This window comes from Pelodiscus sinensis, chromosome 6, assembly GCF_049634645.1.
Source record: "Pelodiscus sinensis isolate JC-2024 chromosome 6, ASM4963464v1, whole genome shotgun sequence".
Classification (NCBI taxonomy): domain Eukaryota; kingdom Metazoa; phylum Chordata; order Testudines; family Trionychidae; genus Pelodiscus; species Pelodiscus sinensis.
Window position 1 is genome coordinate 19,557,048 of NC_134716.1, and position 24,048 is coordinate 19,581,095.

General features: G+C 44.0%; 2 protein-coding genes across 7 annotated transcripts in view; one reads left to right on the forward strand and one right to left on the reverse strand.

The window, feature by feature from the left end:
* The first annotated feature begins 1,773 nt into the window (after positions 1 to 1,773).
* RPS6 (ribosomal protein S6) lies at positions 1,774 to 17,015 on the forward strand. The gene is made up of 6 exons (XM_075931501.1): positions 1,774 to 1,931; positions 2,594 to 2,725; positions 12,361 to 12,571; positions 14,323 to 14,469; positions 15,562 to 15,719; positions 16,878 to 17,015. The coding sequence occupies exons 1-6, from the start codon at positions 1,926 to 1,928 to the stop codon at positions 16,971 to 16,973; spliced, it is 750 nt and encodes a 249-aa protein (XP_075787616.1). The 5' UTR covers positions 1,774 to 1,925; the 3' UTR covers positions 16,974 to 17,015.
* A 2,242-nt stretch (positions 17,016 to 19,257) lies between these two features.
* Positions 19,258 to 24,048, reverse strand: part of DENND4C (DENN domain containing 4C) — a 134,962-nt gene continuing 130,171 nt past the window's right edge. For all 6 annotated transcript variants that reach the window (XM_075931500.1, XM_075931498.1, XM_075931497.1 and 3 more), the window contains one exon: positions 19,258 to 23,901. In XM_075931500.1, the coding sequence (XP_075787615.1) occupies positions 23,765 to 23,901 (137 nt within the window). In that variant the 3' untranslated portion in view covers positions 19,258 to 23,764. The remainder of the gene's footprint in view (positions 23,902 to 24,048) is intronic.

Sequence of the window (24,048 nt, forward strand, 5' to 3'; positions counted from 1 at the left end):
CAAGATCTCTTTCCTGATTTGTCGTAGCCAAATTAGCCCCCATCATACTGTACATATGGCACAGACGCTCTGTGGATCTTGGTATGAGGGCCACTGGATACTCAGTCCATCCCAGGGGCAGTGAAGGGGGATAATGAACAGGAAATTCTAGAGTGGAACAAGAAACAGGAAATGCCATGCACAGCATCTCACAGTTTCCTGGAATAGAGGAAATTTATCTAGGGTTGCCAGGGTCCAGTTTTGAACCAAACAGTCTGGTATTTGAGCTTTCTGTCCAGGAAACAAATTGAGAAAATACCAGACATACAAATTAAGTAAACCAGGGCAGAGCGAGAATTATTCTCCCACCATCCAGGGATGATTCACAGCCTTCAAGGACAGCACCAATTTCTACCTGCACATGGACAGCCTGAGAGCAGAGGACAGCACCGCGTGTTACTTCGCCAGAGACACAGCAAGAGAAAGCCTGTCTGGGTTCAGACACAAACCTCACAGGCAGCAGAGGCTGGGAGGCCGGTAAGGCCAGGCAGGAGCAGGTTCTTCTCTGACCAGCCGCTCCCCAGAGCCAGGCCCCCTCCACGTCCCACTGAAGGGAGAAGCGGAGCAGGAGGGCAGGCCCAGAGTGCAGGTGACAGAGCTTCCTGCTTTAGCTTCCTCTTGGGCACTCATGCCCTGCCCCATTCTCCTGCCAAAGGCTCTTGCCTCCAGAGGCAGATGAAGATTTTGCGGGGCCCAGGGCAGCACAATTTCATAGCCCCCCCCTTTGACACGGCGCATGCGTGGGGCTTCTTGAAGTGCGGGGCCCGGGGCTCGCCCTGCCCTGTATCTGCCACTGCCTGCCTCCAGCCCTCTGACTCCAAGGGGGGGAGCTTTCTATTAGTGAACCCCCAAAACACGCTCCATATGGCCACGGGATGATCTCGAGGGACGTGAGGTCACCTCATTCCTCCCATGGATGAGAGCATCCTCAGGATCCCACCGCCCAGGCATGGCACAGCGCGTGGAGCGGGACCGCCTGATGTTGCTCCGAGGCCGAGTGTAAAGCAGCGCACGAGTGTGTCTCTTGCAATGACGGGGCGGGGCAGGGAACGAGCCCGGCCATGCAGGTGCCAGGTGTGCGCCCTGCCGGAGCGATACCCTCGCTCCCTTCTGAGCCCGCGGGCAATGCGCTGCCCACCACGCGGATAATTTTTGGGTCGGCAGATGTGCATGGCGCGTGTCGGGTATTCGTGCTGAAAGCACCTGGCAGCCCCGCCGGGATCTGCCCCTTGTGGCGGCTGGGAGCTGCGGCTACGAGCAAGGCGTGAACCCCCCCGAAGGGCCCCAAGTGTCTGTGCGACAACCTGCCTCCCGTGGCCGCGCAGCGCTCCCCGGCCGGGGCCACGCAAGCGCTGGCGGTCGGTCCGGACAGCAGCGTGTCCCGTGCGCTCGCCCCCCCCCCCCCCCCCCCCAAGGGAGCGCCGCGCTGTGACACGGGGGCGGGGGCAGGCTGGCTCTGACAACACGTCGGGCAGGGGAAGCCGCCCTGCCTGCAGGGGGAGCTGGCGTGGGAACAGCAGCTCCTGCACCACGGCGAGTTAGCGCCGCCTGCGGGGGGGGGGGGGGGAGAGGGAAGTGACGTCACTCGGCGGGTGTCCTGGCCAGCAAGCGGACCTCAAGGCACCCGCGAACTATAGAGCGCGGCGCGCGAGCCACCGCGGGGCCCAGAGCGGCCACGAGCATTCCCTTCCGGTGAGAGAAATACGCCTGCCGCGGAGATCGCACTCACCATTGGCCGGCCTCGGTCACGTGGGACTTGTGATCGGCATCCGCCCGGCTCCGGGGCCGTCTTTCTCGCGAGATCCCCGCGCGCCTATGTGTGTGGCGGTGAGCGGAAGTAGGGCCTCTTTTGCCGCGGCGGAGCCGGGGGAAGCGGCTCGGCGAACATGAAGGTGAGAGCGGGCGCGCGCGCTCCGCCTGAAATGGCCCTGCCGCTCGGTGCGCGGCCGCCGGCGGGAGGCGAAGGCGCCAGGGCTGGGCCGGGGAGCGCGGCTGTGGGGCAGATGGGGACGGATTCTCCGCCGCTGAGGGGCGGGCGGGGAACATGGCGGCGTCCCCCCCCCCCCCCCCGCCTCCCGGGCCCCAGCCCCCTCGCGGCTGCTGCTGGACCCTGAGGCGGGTTGGTCCCGCGGGGGTGGCTGTCGGCTTAGCTCGGCCTCGTGTCGGGCTTTGGGGCAGCGCAGACGCAGGCGGCCTTGTGGAGCGCGCGGGCTGAGTAGGGGCGAGCGGAGCCTTGGACCTGCCGCGGGGCGCTTGCAGCATTGGGGGGGGGGGTTGCATTTCCTAAGCGTGTTAACCCCTCGCTTTCCGGACAGTGCGACCTGCCGCTGAAACAGCATGCTAGCAATGAAAGGTGTGGGCTGCCTGAGGAGTAGAAGTCAGTCTCTGGAGATTCACAGAGCCAGTGATTGTAAACACAGCTAACCAAAGAATATTTAAACAAGGCCCCATGACTGTTGACTTGAAAGACCATGCTCAGTTGGGGTACGTGGGCTTCACTGAATGAGAGTTTAGGTCTAAAGATTTGGGTTTACACTTTACTTTTTATTTCTAGCTCAACATCTCTTTCCCAGCCACTGGCTGCCAGAAGCTCATTGAGGTGGATGATGAGCGTAAGTTACGTACCTTCTATGAGAAGCGGATGGCCACTGAAGTTGCTGCCGATTCTCTTGGTGAAGAATGGAAGGTAAGAATTGGACTGATGTACTTTTGGCATATTGGAGCCAAAATGAAGCATAAGAAACAAAACTTTGAGTAACTCTTTAGTTTTTGTTACTACTTGCATAAGAGCATTTGAAAGGTAGAGCCTGGTGTAATGACACCTTGGAAATAAGTGCTGAAATATATTTAGTTTCAGTGAAGAGAAGGTGTATTTAGCATAGTTTCACTGCTCTCTTCAGCAGACTGTTTGCTGTTCTTAGTTTTGCTCTCTCCTGTGCTTGCAGTTAGAATGAAGGTAGGATTTCAGTGTTCATAAATGATTGCACACAGAACAATGTAGGTTACTAAATAAAACAAAGCAGGAGATGCAAGCTAAGCTTAATACACTAAAGAAACTAGTTGCTTGTAATATCTCACCCTTCAAGTTCTAATAAAATTATTTCAATAGTATCTCACAAGAAGCATCTCAAAGCATATTCCATTTATCATAACTATAAGCATATTTCATAAAACATGCAGTGCTCTGTCAGTAACGTTAAGGTTGACTGCACAGACTCACTTGGCAAAAATACTATGGGCAGCCATTCCCAGTTAACACTGACAACTCAACTTAAAGCACACAGTTTTAAAAGCTAAGGTGTTAGATGTATAGTTGAAGATGTTCATCCCCTTGCTATAGACCAGTGATGGGCAACCTAGGTGAGCGAGTGGCCTTCTTCCATCTAGAACAGTGGTCTCCAACCTTTTTAACCGTAAGATCACTTTTTCAATTTAAGTGCAATGTAAGATCTACCTCAAACACACATACCCTTGTCCCACTTCGGTTAGCTATGGTTCTGCATTATTGATCAATGGGAGGTGCATGAGTGGTGTTTGCAGGCAAGTAAGGCATGGGGAGACCTCCTGCTCTGCCTCTGTCAGGGGCTGCAGGGATGTGCCAACCACGTCCAGGAGCAGCAGTTATCACAGGGATAATTACACCAGCTAGGACCAGTTAAACATTTTAGAACTCACTACTCAAAAGAATTAAATTTTAAGCATGAGAGAAATGAAAATTATGAAATGCATAGACCAGTCAAAACCAAAAATAACCCACTTTGCAAGGAGTAAAAGTAGTAACAATAACAACAATCCTCCACGTGTGTTGGGTCGAGAGATGAGAGGGAAGGACAGTGTGTGTTTGAGTGCCAGATTTGCATTGCCAGGCTCCCTCTATCACCTCTCTGTGGGGAGATGGGGTACAGAAGTGGGACGGGAGGAGGGTCACCCTGACATCAGTGCCCCCTCTTCCTCCTACACCCTGCACACCTAGCAGGAGGTTCCTGGGGGGCAGCTCCAAGGTGGGAGTCAGGAGCAGCATGAAAGTGGGTGGAGGAGCAACTGAAATACCAGCATTTTATAGCTTCCTGGCCAAACCAGTCAGGATCACCTACCTGGTCAGAGGCTCCAAGATCTACTGGTAGATCTGGTTACCACTGATCTAGAACCATTGTGGTAACCACCATGGTCTTCTGCAGGGGCAGCCAACCAGTTAGACACTAAGAGCCAAAATAGCTGTGGATAGTAGAGTAGAGAGCCATGCACCCCTCCCCTAGAGTCAGGCACTCCCAGCCCCCCTGCTCCAATCCAATGCTGCACCCTCTACCCCCTTGCTCTAACCCAATGCACCCTTCCCTCCCCCAGAGCCAGACACCCCCAGCCCTCCTGCTCTAACCTAATGCGCCTCCCCCCCATTCAGGTTTTTTGTAATTATGCCTCCTAATTGCACAATTTTTACCTTAGAACTATTTGCACCACTTGAAATAATTGCACTTCAAAATCATTAGCCATCAAATGAAGCCAGTGGATCACCTCCGTTCCACTGGGAGTACTAATACGCTTGCACCAGCCATGGGTCTGTTCACACTTCAGGTTCTTTGGCTGATATTCATTCCCCCCGTGCCCTGGTTTATATTTGCTGGTGGCTGCATGGTGACAGTTGTGCAGAGCTGCTTTGGGAGATATCTGCAGGTCCGAAGGACAGGCTGGTATTTGGAGGCCGCCCCAAAGCATCCAAGAGGGTGGAAATTGTCCTTGGCTGCAAGGGGGAGGGTGTGATATGCAACAGTAGAAAGGATCTGTTGCTGGGCAGCCAGCGAGTAACACCATGCCGACATCCCCCAACAACATGTCTGGGTCTCATCGGAACTGTTGCCACAGCCACGTGCTTCCCCCTCCGGGTGCTGGGGTGCACACACACACTGGCCGTGAGCAGTCCAGGTGCGCGGCTCCGAATGACGTGTGACCTTAAAAGCCACATTTCTTTGAGCAAAGAGTCACATGCGGCTTGAGAGCTGCTGTTTGGCCACCCTGATCTACTGGGATAGAGGTAGTTTTGCAATTGTGTTTGTGTATAGAATCCACAGGATACAGCTATTGAACCACTGCAACACTTTGCCTGGATGCAGAGGGTGCTCTCAGTCAATAGTGTTCCATCAGCATGCACTAGCTTTGTGTGTGTCACTTCAGTAATATTGGTAGGAAAAAAATTGATGGAAATCAGCAGAATCTGGCAGCCCTGTGCATGCACAGTGGTAAACACAATGTCTTGCAGGCCACATGTAGAACATCGATGGGCAGTATGTGGCCTACAGGCCACAGGTTGCCCACCTCTACTATAGAGGTTTTTAGAACAGTGTTTCCTGGTTTAATATGGACAGTTGTGAAACATCATGGCTCCTGCTTAGCCACAGGCTGACCAACTTTGGGAATCACTTCATCTCTTTGCCTCGGTTCCCCATCTGAAACACCAATAATCTTTGTCTTTTGCTTGTCTAAAATTATTGTCCATTTTAGAGTGGTGGGCAATAATTTTTTGCTGGGGACTATGTCCAAAATTTTAGAAGTGGCCCTGCCTGCACCAGAAGTGGCGGAACCTCAAACAGAAGGGGCGGAGGCAGAATGCTTCCAGGCTTTCCACGTTCTCCCTAGGTACCCATGCCCTTGGCGGTAGAAGGAGACTTCCCATGCTCTCCCACCCCCAGGCCAATCAGGGTCTGGAGATGGGGGAGTGAAGGAAGTGTCCTACTGCCCTGCCAGGAGCGTGCCGCACTGGTAAGTGCTATGTGCTCCTCGCAGGGCAGGGGTAGGGCTGAGGAAACTGCGCTCTCCCCTCCCCCAGGCCCTACTTGGTCTTGGTGGACTGGATCTGGCCTGTGAAGGCACTTTTGCCCACCCCGGTGTAAACTCTGGGGTAGAGAATTTGATATGCATATGAAGCCTAGCACAGTGAGGTACTAATTACTCTTGGTCTCTAAGGTGCTACTGTAACACATATAGTTAATAAACAAGGAAAAGACTATGAACTATGTCAAGCCCACAAAGTAGCTTAGAAAAATGAACTCAATTTTCTTTTTCCTTTAAGTAATGGTTTTCAACCAGGAGTCTGCAGTTTGTCTCTCTAATCAGATAACATTGACTTGACTGCTTTTATTTGAGCCAGTTGTCACAAATCTGTATTTTCCTGTTGTGAAGACCACAACTTTAACAGGGTTTAAAAAATAACTGGATACATTCTTTGGAGATTAGGTCAATCAATGCTTATTAGCCAGCATGATCGAGATGCTCAAGGAGCACTCAAAGATAATAAAAGTCATGGTGGAGAAGGTAAATGAATTCTTTGCTTCTGTCTTCACAGCTGAGGATATTGGGGAGATCCCTAAACCGGAGCCATTCTTTTTGTGACAAATCTGAGCAATTGTGCCAGATTGAGGTATCATTAGAGGAGGTTTTGGAACAAATTGATAAACTTTAATAATAAGTCTCCGGGACCAGATGGCACTCACCCAAGAGTTCTGAAAGAACTCAAATGTGAAATGGCGGAACTATTAACTGATTTGTAACCTATCCTTTAAATCAGTTTCTGAACCTAATGACTGGAAGATAGCTAATGTGACACCAATATTTAGAGGTGATCCTGGCAGTTACAGACCAGCAAGTCTAACATCAGTACCAGGCAAATTAGTTAAAACTATGGTAAAGAATAAAATTGTCAGACACATAGATGAATATACAGTAAAACTCCAATTGTCTGGCATCTAGTGGTCTGGCACTCCTGATAGACATCAACTGGAACCCGGAAGTGCTCCGGCCAGCCGGACAATTGGAGCTGCTGTGAGCCCCATGGGTGCTCGTGGCTGGGAAAGGGAAGGGGAGAAGAGGGGAAGGGGATTATACCCCTGTGATGGGTCTGCTGGGACCCGCACTGCGACCGGCCAGGGGTTGGATGGGGAACGGCGTGGCAAGGGGCGAACCCTCCCATTTTGCAGGAAGGTGGGGGAAGCCCTGTGCTGCTGCCGAGAGTTTCCAGGAGCGGAACGGGCTCCCTATCCCCCAGACTGCAGTACTGTAGTTATTGCCGAGCAGGATGGTGAGGGGCGGTGCTGTGGGACCAACCCATCAGCACCCCAGCTACTCTGCTCTGCAGCTTCCCCAAGTCCACCGCTTCTGAAACTGACGAGTGGCGGACTTGGGGAAGCTGCAGAAGTCTACTGTAATTTGTTGGGGGTGGGGGAGTAGGAGTTGGGGGGGGAGGGGGAGTCAATGTGATTTCTGTATGTAGTCCCCTTACTAAAGGGGTCTCTGGTTTATTCTGAAAAGACCCTGTGTGCTACAATCCAGACTACAATTCCCATGAGCCCTTGGGGAAAAAACAGGAAGGGAGGACTCTGGGGGGGAGGGGGGAGAGGACTGCTCTCCCCACGTGCTTGAAGAAAGAGGCCTAGCAGTCTGGGACTCTGCCTTGCAGTTTGGAACCAAAGGGGGAGCCAGGCTGCTGCCAAGGACATTGATCCAGTGCAGGGGCTGTTGGAGTGCAGCTACTGGATGCTTGTTGGAACTGGGAGTTAGCAGGCTGCTTCCTATAGGCACAGCATAAGGCAGTAAGTTTGGGCCTTGTTGGAAAAGTGCTGCCTGGGACAGAGCTGCTGTTTAGCCTGGACCAAATCCTCACTAAAGCTGCAACATCAGCACCAACACAAGCAAGTGTCTGGGACTGAGTCTAAGGGTGTGCGCACTCTGGGATGGGGTCACTGTTGTCTAGCTATGTAAACTTCAATTATGGTTGTGTTTTGTTAATGCTATTCATTTCTAATTCTGTTAATCCCTGTTTATTTAAGTTAAGTAAAGATTGTTTATTTTAAAGTATTCTATTAGATGTATATGATTTGTAGTTGTTGTTTGGATCCATATTATAGCTGGAATGACTATGTTCCTGGAGGCTCTCAAGGCACACCAGTGAGTTTGTACAAGGCCAGCCAGGTGGAGGCACCGCCATTTTATATTCATTGCCAGCAAGGGGGTGGATAGGGTTTTCCCCAACTAAACACCATCACCACTGGGGTGCTCAGGATCTCTTTTGGGTTAAAACACCAGGCGCCCAGGCACACCTCTGAAGTGGACCTGCTCCCCAGTAACCCGGGGAGGAAAAAGGGGGTTACATGTAAAAGGAAAACATGCCTTACTAATTTGCTAGAGATCTTTGAGGGAGTAAACCAGGCATGTCCAAAGTCCGGCCCGCAGGCCAATTGCGGCCCGTGTTCCAGTTTAATACGGCCCCCAGGTAATTTGGCAATATCTATCTTTTATGGCCCCCAACGAATCCATATGTATTGAGATGAATACATTGTAAAATCTCAGTTAATGTCAGTTGGTCTAAATCAGTTATAAATATATTTGGACACAACATGTATACTTGGTGTTATGTTCCTGTTCATATTTTTTGAACTTAAAAGTTGACAGACAACCTTTATTACCAATAATATGTAATGTACTTTACAATGTTCCTGACATATATTTCAGCTTCCTGGATTTTTTTTTCATCTGGCCTTCAGATATGAAAGGCAGAGTGATTTAACACCTGTTTAGATTTGTCATCCATGTGACGAAATGACAAGTATGCCATTTGCAATAAACTTTGCATAAAATAGTTAATTTGCATTTAATTTTAATGGTTCAAAGAATGTCAGGCAAAATGGTTGGCCCTCACGCATGTTCACTTCATCAAATCTGGCCCTCTTTGAAAAAAGTTTGGACACCCCTAGAGTAAACCAATGTGGGCAAGAGGGATCCAGTGGCTATGGTATACTTAGATTTCCAGAAAGCCTTGGACAAGGTCCCTCACCAAAGGCTCTAAAGTAAATTGTCATGGGATAAGAGGGAAAGACCTTTCATGGATTGATAACTTAAGAGAGGAAACAAGGGTAGGAATAAATGTGGTAAGTTTTCAGAATGGAGAGAGGTAACTAGTGGGGTCCCCTCCCCCCAAGGTACCTAGAGAAAGGGGTAAAAAGTGAGGTGGCAGAATTTGCACGATACCAAACTGCTCAAAATAGTTAAGACCAAAGCAGACACTAGTGAGATCTTTTTGAAGTTCTTCAAACTAAGTGATAGGGCAACAAAATGGCAAATTAAATTTAATGTTGATAAATAAATGCAGATGGGGGGGGGATCACAACTATACATACAATATGATGGGGACTAGTTTAGCCACAGTTACTCAAAAGAGAGATCTTGGAGTCATTGTGGCTAGTTCTCTGAAAACATCCACTCTTTGTGCAGTGGCAGTCAAAAACAGTGTTAGGAATCATTAAAAAAGGATAGAGAACAAGACAGAAACTATCTTATGGCCAGGGCTTGACAACTAGTGTAATCTACTCTCCTGTGGCAAGTAGATTACAAGCCGGCACAGCCACGCAGCGTGGTCTGCGCATGCACAGCATGCTGAACCGCGCGGCCCTGCTTGGTGAGTCCTGCTTATAGCCTCTTTCTAAAACCATGGTAACCCCACATCTTGAATACTGCATACAGATTGCCTCATCTTAAGAACATAAGAACGGCCGTACTGGGTCAGACCAAAGGTCCATCTAGCCCAGTGTCTACCAACAGTGGCCAGCAGCAGGTGCCCCAGAGACGGTGGACCGAAGACAATGATCAAGCAATTTGTCTCCTGCCATCCCTCTCCAGCCTCTGACAAACAGAGGCCAAGGACACCATTTTATCCCCTGGCTAAAAGCCTTTTATGGACCTAACCTCCATGAAATTATCTAGCTTCTCCTTAAACTCTATTATAGTCTTAGCCTTCACAGCCTCCTCTGGCAAGGAGTTCCACAGGTTGACTACACGTTGTGTGAAGAAGAACTTTCTTTTATTAGTTTTAAACCTGCTACCCATTAATTTCATTTGGTGTCCTCTAGTTCTTCTATTTAGGGAACTAATAAATAACTTTTCTTTATCTGCCCTCTCCACACCACTCATGATTTTATAGACCTCTATCATATCCCCCCTCAGTCTCCTCTTTTCTAAACTGAAAAGTCCCAGTCGCTTTAACCTCTCCTCATATGGGACCCGTTCCAAACCCCTAATCATTTTAGTTGCCCTTTTCTGAACCCTTTCCAAGGCCAAAATATCTTTTTTTGAGGTGAGGAGACCACATCTGTACACAATATTCAAGATGTGGGCGTACCATAGTTTTATACAGGGGCAGTAAGATATTCTGGGTCTTATTTTCTATCCCTTTCTTAATAATTCCTAGCATCCTATTTGCCTTTTTGACCGCCGCTGCACACTGTGTGGAAGTTTTCAGAGAACTGTCCACGATAACTCCAAGATCTCTTTCCTGATTTGTTGTAGCCAAATTAGCCCCCATCATAATGTATGTATAATTGGGGTTATTTTTCCCGATGTGCATTACTTTACACTTATCCATATTAAATTTCATTTGCCATTTTGTTGCCCAATCACTCAGTTTGGTGAGATCTTCCTGGAGTCCCTCACAGTCTGCTTCTGTCTTGACTATCCTAAACTGTTTTGTATCATCTGCAAACTTTACTACCTCACTGCTTACCCCTTTCTCCAGATCATTTATGAATAAGTTGAAAGGGATTGGTCCCAGGACTGACCCTTGGGGGGCACCACTAGTTACCCCTCTCCAATCTGAAAATTGACCATTTATTCCTACCCTTTGTTTCCTGTCTTTTAACCAGTTCTCAATCCAAGAAAGGACCTTCCCTCTTATCCCATGGCCATGTAATTTACACAAGAGCCTTTGGTGAGGGACCTTGTCAAAGGCTTTCTGAAAATCTAAGTATACTATATCTACTGGATCCCCCTTGTCCGCATGTTTGTTAACCCCTTCAAAGAACTCTAATAGATTAGTAAGACAGGATTTTCCTTTACAGAAACCATGTTGACTTTTTGACAGTTCCTCAGATTCATCACCCACAAAGGACGGTGCAGATTCAGAAATCTCCCCAATGTCCTCAGCCGTGAAGACTGAAGCAAAGAAATCATTTAGTTTCTCCGCAATGGCTTTATCGTCTTTATACACACACACACACACATACATATACACACACACACACTGGAAAAGGTTCAGAAAAAGACAAATTATTAGGGGCTTGGAATGGCTCTCATATGAAGAGAAATTAAAAAGACTTGAACTTTTCAACATCTCCTCTTTTCTAATGGGGATATGATAGAGGTCTATAAAATCACGACTGTATGGAAAAAGCGAATAAGGAAAAGTTATTTACTTATTCCCATAATATAAGAACTAGGATTCACCAAATGAAAATAATAGGCAGCAGGTTTAAAACAAACAAAAGGAAGTTTTTCTTCACTCAGCGCATAGTCAACTCGTGGAATTCCTTGCCAGAGAATGTGGTGAAAGTCTAGGATTTTAACGAGGTTCAAAAAAGAGCTAGATAGATTCATGTAAGTTAGGTCCATCAATGGCTATTAGCCAAGATGGGTAGGAATAGTGTTCCTAGCCTCTGTTTGTCTCAGAATGGGTGACAGGAGAGGGATCATGTGAGGATTACCTGTTGTTCCCTCCCTCTGGGGTATCCGGTATTTGCCACTGTCAGCAGACAGGATAATGGGCTTTGATCTGGACCCAGTTATGGCCATTATTTGGTTCATTCCCTCTGGACGACAGTGATACTGGTGTGGCCATTCTTATATTTCTATATTTTCCTGGCAGAGGACTACTAAGGTATTGTGTAAACAGATCATCTTAAATTAAACTCTCTCATGAAGTTTTGAACAAAAGTTTTAGGGATTCTAGACTGTTTAGAACTCTGATTCAAGTGTCTATATGTACTTTCAAACTGCACCAAACAAAATTCAGCTGAGTATAACTGGCCAAAGTTTGTATGGAAACTAGATATGTGCTCTCCCTTAATGATGCTAAAAAGATGCTAGGATTTTTTTTTAAGCTGCCCTCTCCTCCTCCCCCTCCCCCCAGGAGTTCTGTAAATCCTAGAGGACTAAATTGTTGGGACCCATTGTTATTTTTCCCATTGTGTTAACTGTTGTTCAACAGTCTTAGCTACAGTGTACGTAGAATACCTATTCCCAAAGTTCTTAGAGCAATGCATTTGGAGAAGGCCACTTATTTGAGAGCAATATGGCACTTTGAACAGTTTCTGCTGTTACGCTTGTGAATTTGGTTGAAAGCAGGTTGATTTAGCATGCATGTAAATTGTCTGGAACCCATATGAATGGATGCTGTTTAAGTGAAGCACAGAATACAAGGCTGTACTGACTACTTGTTTGATGGAAACATGCATCTAAGGACAGTTAAAAGAATGAAAGGTACTTAACATGTTATCACTTTAACAGGGATATGTTGTCCGCATCAGTGGTGGCAATGATAAACAAGGCTTCCCCATGAAACAAGGTGTCCTGACCCATGGACGTGTCCGTCTGCTGCTCAGTAAGGGCCACTCCTGCTATCGCCCCAGAAGAACTGGAGAACGAAAACGCAAATCGGTCCGGGGTTGCATTGTGGATGCCAACTTAAGTGTCCTGAATTTGGTCATTGTAAAAAAAGGTGAGAATGTGTAGATAAGCCATTATAATATAGGTTTGCTCAGCCTTAATGATGTGTTGATTGGTGTTACTGGTTAGTGTTGCAAGGAAGCTTGCTGACCTAGCTAAAGCCTGATTTGAAACAGCTCTGTTTACTGGTGGACTCTAAGAAATTCTGCTCTTGTCAGATTTGAACTACAGGCAGTCCCCGAGTTACGTGGATCCGACTTATGTCGGATCCGCAGTTACGAACGGGGATTTTCTCGCCCCGGGAGGACTGGAGCGGCAGGACGCCTGGTCCCGCCACCTGCCTCCTCTGGGGTGAGAAAAACTGCTCCCTGTCTCCCTGGTCTGCTGGGGGAGTCAGCAGACCAGGGAGATGGGGAGCAAAGCGGTGGAGGACCCGGGGCGCTTCCAGCTGATCTGGAAGCGCCGCGGGTCCGGCCCGGGTCCTCTGTGGCTTTGCTCAGCCTCTCCCTGGTCTGCTGGGGGGGACGCAGCTAGTGCCCCCCCCCCCCCCCCCCCCCCCAGCAGACCAGGGAGATGTGGAGCAAAGCCCAGGGCCTGTGGTAGAGCCGGTTGGTCCCACAGCACCGCTCCTTGGCGCTACTGGACCAACCTGGCAGCACCCCAGCTGCTCTTCTCCAGGAGTCCTGATTCAGCCGCTGCTGATCAGCTTCAGCAGCAGCTGAATCAGGACGCCTGGGGCAGAGCAGCTGGGGTGCTACTGGACCAACCCAGCAGCACCGCCCCAGGTGTCCAAGTCAGCTGCTGCTGAAACTGACCAGCGGCTGACTACAGGAAGCCTGAGGCAGAGTTGCTCTGCCCCGGGCTTCCTGGAATCAGCTGCTGATCAGTTTCAGCAGCAGCTGACTTGGGGACGCCTGGGGTTCTTAAGTTGAATCTGTATGTAAGTCGGAATTGGCGTCCAGATTCAGCTGCTGTTGAAACTGATCAGTTTCAGCAGTGGCTGAATCTGGAGCCAGTTCCGACTTACATACAGATTCAACTTAAGAACAAACCGACAATCCCTATTTTGTACGTAACCCGGGGACTACCTGTAATTATTTTTTAGTAATTTTCTGTATCACTTCTAGCATTTGATGTGAATGATGGGGAAGTCAAGGTTGGATATTAGGAAAAACTATTGCACTGGCAGGGTGGTTGAAGCACTGAAATGGGTTACCTACATGGTGGAATCTCCATTCCTAGAGGCTTAAATCCCTGCTTGACAAAAGCCCTGGCTGGGATGATTTAGTCAGGTTTGGTCCTGCTTTGGGCAGGGGGTTGGACACACTGACCCCTGGAGGTCTCTTCCAGCTCTACAATTCTATGAAAATAAGCTGTGCTGTATATAGCTAAAAATACAGTTAAGCAGCACAATAGTTCAATGTGCTCTTGGTAATTTAACAGACTATTTCTAAAGTGAAATTGTTTTTGTTGCTATGAAGGATGGTTAGATGTAGTCTTGCAAAACTGACATGAAACTTGACCACAGTAATTGATGGCAAGTTTTAAGTGAGGGAAATGCTTGTTGATAGTGCCTCTTCAGCTGGAACTGTGCTCAGTGGAAAAACCTACTGCTGGTTGTTGAAAGTGGTTTTATTTCTGGGAGAACTCTCCACAGGCAATGAAGAACAGCTGCACAATTCACCTTACAGGAGTGTGGCTGCAGTAGCATAGCCACATCCTCATAAGATTCACATTGTAAATATAGTCTTCATTTTATATATAAAATCTGGGGAGATAACCACTCTGAAACTTTTACCATAGGTGAAAAGGATATTCCTGGACTGACAGATACCACAGTGCCTCGTCGACTTGGTCCCAAGAGGGCTAGCCGAATCCGCAAGTTGTTTAATCTCTCTAAGGAAGATGATGTGCGTCAGTATGTAGTGAGGAAACCCCTGAACAAGGAAGGTGAGACATATAAGAAAAGCCATGAAGTTGCAGAATCTGACAACCAAGTGTCTGCAGTGATTACAAACCCTATCTTAAAAAAATCAGTGATTGCTTTTTACCAGCTAGATCTTGAGCTCACTATCCATTAATAGACTGACAAGTACCAGTAATTAATACTTATAAGTTTGTTAGCAGTCTCAGCCACCATGGAGGTCAGAGTTGAAGATGATTGATTCTAGATGCTTCTATTGGTATCACTGATTGATAAATTAAATTGTGAATATAATGAAGTTGAATGAGATTTGAATCTTATTGCAGTTAAGTCCTCCTGTTCAACATTTTGAAATCAATAAATTTACTTTTCCAAGTTGCTTCAATAGCATCATCTTGGGCCATAAAACGAGCTTTGTTTGCTTAGAAGCAATGCTTCCTTGTTGACATTCTCTTTAACGAGAATGTATTTGCCACCATGAATACTTAACTCTCTCCCCCTCACTGTTGCCTTTTTCATCCCATTCCTCCCCAGTATAGTGAAGGTGACCTGAAAAAACCAATGTTTTATTGAATAAGTCAGTCAACCTAAATTTCACTCATTTGAAGTTAACTATTCATACAAACCTAGTTATTTTGTGTTTTACAGCACTTGTAATCTCTCAGGACTTTAATTGGACAATGTGGCTGTAAACTCATTTGCAGGTCTTGAATTTGATACTTACAACATTTTTTTACTAGGCTATGTTGACTGAAATTTAGGCCCCTCTAGAAAATGGTTGTGCAACAGGCTCTTTTAGCATGACTGTCTGATTTAAGATACACATGCTTGATTTTTGCTCAACCATATGTTTTTGAAAATCTTCCCTCTAGTTAAAAGGAGAGGAAGGGGGGGGGGGAAATAGTTGCACTGTTCAGATGCTTTGTCTTCTAAAATAAAGATGTGCTGAAATCTAAGACCACTATTGAAAGGATCAAAACTATTTAATTAAAAACCATGGCCTGAGTTTACAAAATAAGAGTAGGAAAAACAAACTTGGTTTTGTGCTACACAGTTGTTTAATGTTTATAGAAATCAAACATAAGCTTTACTATTAGTAACACTTTTTTTCCCCCTAGGCAAGAAGCCCAGGACCAAGGCTCCTAAGATCCAACGATTGGTGACTCCTCGAGTTCTGCAACATAAGCGCAGACGTATTGCTTTAAAGAAACAACGAACTCAGAAGAACAAGGAGGAAGCAGCAGAGTATGCTAAGCTTTTGGCCAAGAGAATGAAGGTATTATCCTCCTTTTGCAGATGTTATTTCAGTATAGAGGTAACTTTTTAGCACCACAGGAGTCTTAAGACTATTGCAGGACACAATCTGACTTCTGCAGTACTTCTGAGTACTAAGAACGTCTGTGCTATGCCTTTCAGCAGTTCACAAGCAAGTACAGGTTGAACCTCTCTCAACTGGGACTTCCTGCCAGACCATGGAGTCCCAGTGGTGGGGGCTGGCAGCGTGGAGTCCTGAAGCCAGCAGCAGGCTGAGGCCAGGTTGGGGAGTGGGACAGTGGCAGGAGGGTCAGAAATAACCTATTCCAGCAAAATCTGTCAACAAGGACTGGTCAAGTTCAAGGGTTCTGCATAACCTGTTTAGACATAGCCAAAGAGTGTAAACTGCAGGGTTCTTGCGCACAAACTTGCAGAGCATCTACACTGCACGTGTGTTCTTGCACAACTAAATTTACAGTAGTGTTGGAACAGGGCTTGTGCAAGAGTTATTCCTCTCCCCATGAGGAATAAGCCCTCTTGTGCAAGAAGGCAGTGTGGACGGGCAACAGGGGTTTCTTGTGCAAGAAACCCCTGTGGCTAAAATGACCATCAGCTTTCTTGTGCAAGTGTGTCCACACTGCCATGGACACTTGCACAAAAGCACATGGCAGTGTGGACACACTTGTGCAAAACAGTTCTTGTGCAAGAAGCCTGCAGTGTAGATGTAGCCTTAGTTTTCTTTAACCATTTTAGCAATAATGAGAAATCTTGTCCACACTGCATGCTTGAGCTGAGTGTGTGGAATTGACATACTGGTATAACCTTTTTTTTTTTTTAGTAATCACATTGCAGGCTGGGTGCCTATGTAAAATTTTGGTTGATAAACATAATTGTTAGTTGTTTAAACTCTCAAACTGTGAAGCCCCAGTGCAGGTGGGGTTGGAGAGTTGAAATCAAGTAATCTGTGACAGGTGGATTGTCTGAATTCCCTAGCTTGAAATTTAATTAATTGGGATAATGAATGTACATTAAATTCAGGTCTTGAAAAAATTTGCCACTAGTGTAGTTTAGATTGCTTTGCTGTATAGCAGAAATAATGGAGCTGTTTCCAGGTGGCTGCCAAGATTGGGGGGCAGTCTGTTGTGCAGTACTCACCATTTTCTGCTTTTCTTTTAAAAAGGAGGCCAAAGAAAAACGCCAGGAGCAGATAGCCAAGAGGAGACGACTGTCCTCATTGAGGGCCTCTACATCTAAATCTGAGTCAAGTCAAAAGTAAAAGATGTAAATGATTAAGAAAATAAACTATGGTGAAATTGAACGTCTCCTTGTGTTAGTAAAAATATTATTTTGGGGGTGATGGGGAGACAGTTTTGTTCGAGCTTAATACTTTATTTTGCCCGTTAAATAGGGAAACAATTCACATCAAAAAGGTAGTTCTTCAGTAAGTAGTATTGAATAAACTCACTCCCTGTTAACATTGTTTCTTTACCCTCCATGGGTTTTTACAGAATTTTCCCAAAAATCAAAACATGCACATAAGCATCTTTTCAAATGTAGGCCAGTTGGTTTGGCTTGTTTAATAACATGGGCAATGGAGCAGATCCTGTAATTCTCAGGATCATAACAAGGGGGGGTGCACCTGCCCTGGGTTCAGAATCAGCAAGGGTGTAAAACAACAGGATGGTTCAGGATCAGGCCTAGAAGCATTGGCAGGAGGCCTGGATGCTCAGCCCCTCCTCCACCCCAAACTGCAGCATCATAGGCAGAGGGCTGGGGTGGGTACAGCTGATGCATAAGGGACAGACACTTGCTTGGGGGGATTTTGGAGAGGGCAATCCTGGGGAAGGATTCTACTTTTTTTCCAAACAGCAAACTTAAGTGTAGTAAGTGTTCCAAGCAAAGGCAGTAAAACCAACTTGCACTGATTCACAGCATTAGCCAATGCTATTGTTTGTCAATGAGGAAATACATCTTGCAAACAGACCAGATTGCTTCTTTTCATCTATCAATATGATTAATATAATATTTGCTTAGGAAGCCCATAATTGTAGACAACTGCATAGAAAGTAGCATGGAACATCATTGAAACAGAAAACAAAGGGCATAGAGGTTAATAAAAGCACTCTGTGACTATTCAACTAAAGAATCAAGATGGCTGTGAATCTACATGTTACCAGGACTGCCACTGACAGGAAAAATATGGAAGACCCAAGTGTTACTAAACAAACCTGTCCAGTAATATTGCAATACCAATTCTGTAGCAGTGAAAGCAGCCCAGGAATAGAAAAGCTATTTGCAAAATGTGCAGGAAAACTCAAAACAATGGTAGATTTGTTTCCCTATGTAAGGCAACACCAAAGTGCCCCCATGGGGTTTTTATGACTGGGCAGCAATTACTTCCCAACCTTTCTGAATCTTCAGGACAAAGATAAGAGGTTACTACTCTTGGATGATAACTTTTTTCAAGAGAAGTCCCTTAGTGGGTACTTCAGATTTTTCTATTGCATGTCCATTCAGCCTATGCATGTACTTTACTACCTCATCCTGCACAGCAGTTTCATATAGGGCTGCATGGACTAACTCCTCCTCGGTTCTCTGCCCAACAATGCAATGGGGAAAGGAGGATGGGCAGTGGAGCACCCCATATGGGGACATAATTAGAACCACCCCTAGTTAATTTAATTTTTTTCCTTTACATGTTGAGTAAAATCTTAGTTTTTCCCCCCTCACTGCTCTATATTGATCTGCTCTCAATTTCACATGGGAATTTATCTGAATGTTCATGCAGTCAAACCCATCAACACTGAAATTTCAAAAAAGCAATATATTTTTGCCTGGCTACAGAATTTTATTTGCCTTCTTTCCTAACAGAAGTTCACTACTCCATCTATGTGTCAGAGTACAATACTTCACTTGCTATGAAAAAGTCATGACTATCAAAGCAACAGCCTTACAAGTGTTCATTAAGGCTACCTTGTGATCAAAATTTCACATTCACCAAATTCAGGTTCCTACCACAAACCTCTGCTAAACAGCAAGTCTATGAAAGCATTAGCATTACCCTATACAGTAATACAATACACTGCACAAAGTGATGGAATCACAGCTATTGTGGGAATTTTAAATTACCCATAGGTTGTGTCTAGACTGGCCCCTTGAATTTCCGCAAAAGCACTGACGATCTCATGTAAGATTGTCAGTGCTTTTCTGGAAATACTATGCTGCTCCTGTTTGGGCAAAAGTCTTTTTCCGAAAAACTTTTGCGCAAGAGGGCCAGTGTAGACAGCAGAGATTTGTTTTCCGCAAAAAAGCCCCCATTGCGAAAAAGGCGATCAGGGCTTTTTTGCAAAAAAGGGTCCTGCCAATCTAGACACGCTTTTCCAAAAATGCTTTTAACGGAAAACTTTTACGTTAAAAGCATTTCTGGAAAATCATGCCAGTGTAGATGTAGCCAAACTAAAGTTTGTGTTAGTCAGTATACTCTTCCCTTGCACAAACAGAACCTACCACTTTAAGTTTTTCTGTGTTAAAGCACTTTGACAAAAGTTGGGAGTCCCAGGCAGGGGTTGTACATACTTTATTTTGAGAGTTTCTTAGCTATACAAAATTCAGAATAAACAAAGCGCAAAAAATTGTCAAATGTACAAAAAGAGAAAATTGTTAGATCAAAGCACAGTAAACAGGTATTTTGAACAGTTCACAGACTAAACTAGTGCAAATTTTATTGTATTAATAGAAAACTTCAACTCATTTATTAAATCGATAATTTATTCATGCTACTTCCTTTTATTCTCATTAACATACAGTTTAAGATCCTTAAAAGGAGTTCAGTGTGCTTGTAAAAATCAGGAAACAATCCCTTTTATTTGCACCATTGATCGATGCATGAAAGAAATCAATCCATTGTTATTAATATGCCTCACAAAATACAGTACAGTAAAAACAAGTGCCCCCAATTCAACTGTTCAGTGTCAGCCTTTGCAGTTTACAAGAGGATGGGAAAGGGTAGTTTCTGAAAAGGTGCATACACAGCTGATGTACATAAGGCACCTGAGGGTTTCAAATGGTTAAATGAAAGATTTTTATTTGTAAAGGTATTAACTGAATAAAAAGATGCAACAGTTAATGAAGTAGTTACTTGCATTGACTAATTTGATAAATGAATGTTTAAAAACACTTCTACTTTAGGCTGGATTCCTTTTTTTAAAAGTTTTTAAACAAAGTTGCTATAAAAATAGATTTCTATGGTCTAATTAATACACACTTTGCAAACATACCTCATGCTGCAGTTATTTATATGAAAAATAGTAGACTTAAGGTACAAGTATATCCTAAAATTGAGACAGCACAGAAAAAACATTCACAGGATGGAAAAAGCCTTGTAATTCACGAATGCAATTGTGAATTAAGAGTTTAGCCAGTATGTGAAATTCAGCTACACGTAAGACTAACTTGTTAGTTATTTGTTTAAGAAAGTGGAATATCATTGTTTGATACTTAAATTTTTTTTCAATTAAGATGTTATGTCTTAACCAGTATTACACAAAACGTAAAGACAGCATATGGCTATTAGCATCACACACAAATGTTCTATTTTCATGGTATGTTGCACAGCATTTTAATTCAGTTTTCTATGTACACATATTTTTTGGAATCTATTGCATTTTGATTTACAATACTTACAATTCATCCTTTTAATGTTCTGGAATTTATTTATTGCACATTCAGCTCTCAAAGAAAAGCTAGAACTATTCTGCCTCAGGCAGCCAGGAATCCCAAGTTAGCAAGGCATTTCCTTTCATGCTTATGTAGAAGGAAAGAACTGGAGCTGAACTCAGATTCTTTGGATAATATCAGAGGGAAGCTTAAATTCAAACAATTTATGTTAATTTGGATCATTCAGGGAGATAAATTCAAAATGTTTATTCTTAGTCAAGAAGCTTCCGATTTTATTCATTCTCCCCTAATTTCTCTCCCCCTCAGTTTCTTAGGTATTAATTTGTAGGAATCATTTGTGACTTTAGTGCCTCAAAGAGGAAGGAGAAAAAGCTTTCAAGAATTGTCCTCATGTACTTTGGATCACATTTTTGATCATATGGTATTAACATGCTTTGGAATCTAATCAGCTACTATACCTGTTAATTTCAAGGGCAGTCATGAGGGTCTGCATATTCAGATTAGATAAAGCATGTTCCTCTGAAAATTCAGCTGTAAGTCAACTTGCCTCATTTTCTAATGTTTGCAGCTAAATACATCATATGAAGAAAAAGGGGGGAGGAGGAGGAACAGGATATGATGTCAGAAGGAGGCAGCAACTTTGACAGAGCCCTCAGTATTTGCTTTAACTCCAAGTTCTTGTAAGCAAATCTAGCTGCATATTAGATGAAATACTGTGATAATATAATCACCTTGGGGACTTTCACATTTTCTCCTGCATAATAGAATCTATTCTAGAGTCAGCTAGTTAGCCAGCTATTAAAAATTCACTTAAAAACCAAGCAGTTACCAAAAAACCAAACTAACAACAGTCCTCAATTTGTCCTGGATTCTAAGCGGGAAAGTAATCGTAAATACATTTTTTGACTGACTTCATTTAGTTTCACACAGCACTTTCAGCTATCAAGTGTGTACAACAGAATAAAGGCTACATTATAACATGCAGAGGAATCAGTGTTATATAGTAAAATGAGGGACATTAAATCCTCTACAATAAGCCAGGATCATAAGCCTCATTTGCCTTTACAAAATGTGTAAAGGAAACCAAGTTTAGGAAATGAACATACACAAGATATGACGACACACAAGCTATTCTGGATGTCTACACAAGCCCAGTGTCAGACTGCTGAAGATACGTAGTGATGCATATGAGAGGGCTGTTAAAGCAAATTGATTAAAAATGTCATCTACAATAATTACTCAGGATGAAAAAGAAATCCAGTTATTTCATTACTACCCAGTAGGAAAAACACAGGAAATAAGGGTAGCTAAATATTTAGGATGCTCAATGAGTACTGCCATTTAAATTGCTCCAAGGACTCATATGGTTTAACTGCTTATTACTTAGGATTATCAGTGAAAGGTGATAATTCCATTTTAGTGCTGCTGTACTTTTAAAGCCAGTACTAAAGTAAACATTAGGTACAAACTTTGTATCTGAATAAAACTTATTTAGATTAGCAACTACTATCATGTAAGTATTCAAGAGCATGCTTTACAAGGATTGTTAAATTTAAAATATGAATAACCTTGGTGAGGGGAGCAAGTAGAAGAAAATCAAACACTGATTCCACAGGTAAGTACAAGACAACAGCTCTATATTCATTGTTATATTTGTCTGATATCTGCAAAAAAACCCAAATGAACTCAAAAGGCTAAAAATGACAGAAGAATTGAAATAAAGTTTTAGTACTGCACTTATGCTTCTTTGCTTCTGAGAACTGAAAAGGCCCAATATTTTCATTGAGAGAATTCTAAAGGAAATGTATACATTACCATGGTCTAAGATACTCAATTGCTATTATGCTTTTTTATGTGAGCATCTAACCGACAATGCCAAAATATTTTCTGATACAAATAGGGCAAAATCCATTTACCTGAAAGAACACACACTTATAAAAATGTTTTATTAGCAACATGTTAAAAGTACTTTGATGTTTCTGAGAAGGGGTTCAGTTACTGACACTTAAGTGAGATCCTAGAGCCCCTATAAAAAGGTAAAATGACTAAAGTATGACAAATGAGTAAAGATGCAGGCATTGCAGTAGTATGAACAAGCTGAAAGTAAAACTATGCCTAACCCCTATAGTTTTAATAATTCACTAATCCTGTTTCTCAATTGCTTCTTTTAGGAGTGACTTCTTCAGTAAGGGATGGACATGTACCAATTCAGCTCATTTGCTTTAAGCAGAAGCAGCAGGGCTATCCACAAATATTGACATGTAATTTAGTCATTGAAATATTTAAGTCACAGACCAGTGTCTAAGTTTCATCTTGCAGAAGACATGACATGCCCATACGTTTTTCATCCACATACAAGCAATCAACTAAAGAAGGTTTTAACTTTTAAGACCAGACTCTTGAGCTTTTCAATTTTTCTTTGCATACACAACTTTGAGTTGTACATAAATATTGAATCTGGACGTGCAGTGCAAAATAATCCCACAGGTTAGAAAGATACCAGGTATAGGGGTAATAGTGCCTGAAGCTCCAAGTTTACCTCAAAGGGCACATTTTTGGGAAAAATGTTTTAATTTCCAGTCAATATTTGTTTGTGCACCTTTTTGCACCTTAGATTAATGAAACACTTGAGCTTGGGAAAAAAAAACAAAAAACAAAAACAGACACCCATCTCCAAGCTGCTCCGGGTAGCAGCCCATCATTGTTTGGGAGAACAAAACAATATAGCCACAGTGTATCTAATTTCATGGAGCAGGACACTAAACAAAGAAAATCTAAAGTTTTATGATATAACCAAAATAGAAGGGTTATTGTCAGTCACTAGGTAATATCTAAAAGCTATTGTTTGGTATTGTGACCTGTCTAAAATAGCTGCATTGCACGTCACAATTAAAGGGTGCCATAAATATGTATATATACATGCTGCATACATATGCAACAAACAGATTCCTCTTTACCATGCGTCTGGGCTAGAAAGGCAATTCAAAACATACACTTAAAATATCCCAGTATTGATGGCCCTTAAAAAAGTCACCAATTAAATGCTCTTTGGGAGCCACCATCTCCCTTCTCAACCACTTTATACTGAAGATGGGAAACAAGCAAGAAAAAACAAGATATATACAGAAAAATAAAGTTAAGGCAATAAGCCATTCAAGAACAGAATATCCTTCGTATTATGACGTTTTAAGGTAGTTTATAGCAATTTTCACTGTTTTATGAGATGACAAAAGAAAAAGAAAATCAGAACGTGTCCCAAAGAGAGATGTGATCTGGATACAACTTGCTGGATTTTGGGTTTTTTTGAAACTTGAATTGAAATTTACATATTCTCAGGTTTTGTCCCAGCTGTTTCCTTTTTATGAAGTTCCATCCCCTCTTCCCTCATTTTTATATGACAGGTGCTCCAAAGCATTTCCTGCACCACTCCACACTGCTACTCGGTGGGACATCTATTTTCTGCATCTTCTCAAGCACTTCTGCTGTTAGACTTTTATATGCAAGTCTGTACTCGGTGTCAAAGGCCTCTGGAATAAACAGAGCATAGCTGAAACTGCTGCTTAAATTTCTTCAAGTGCACATCATAAATATTTTCAACTAAAATAAAGTGTTTTTTTAAATGCATAGCTCTGCAAGATCTAGCTATTTTAAATGAACAGTTATTGAGAATCACA

Excerpts from the sequence above, each read along its gene's own strand:
- RPS6 (XM_075931501.1), top strand. Across the intron at positions 12,572-14,322 it reads TTTGGTCATTGTAAAAAAAG|GTGAAAAGGATATTCCTGGA; the intron begins GTGAGAATGTGT and ends CTTTTACCATAG. Across the intron at positions 14,470-15,561 it reads GAAACCCCTGAACAAGGAAG|GCAAGAAGCCCAGGACCAAG; the intron begins GTGAGACATATA and ends TTTTCCCCCTAG.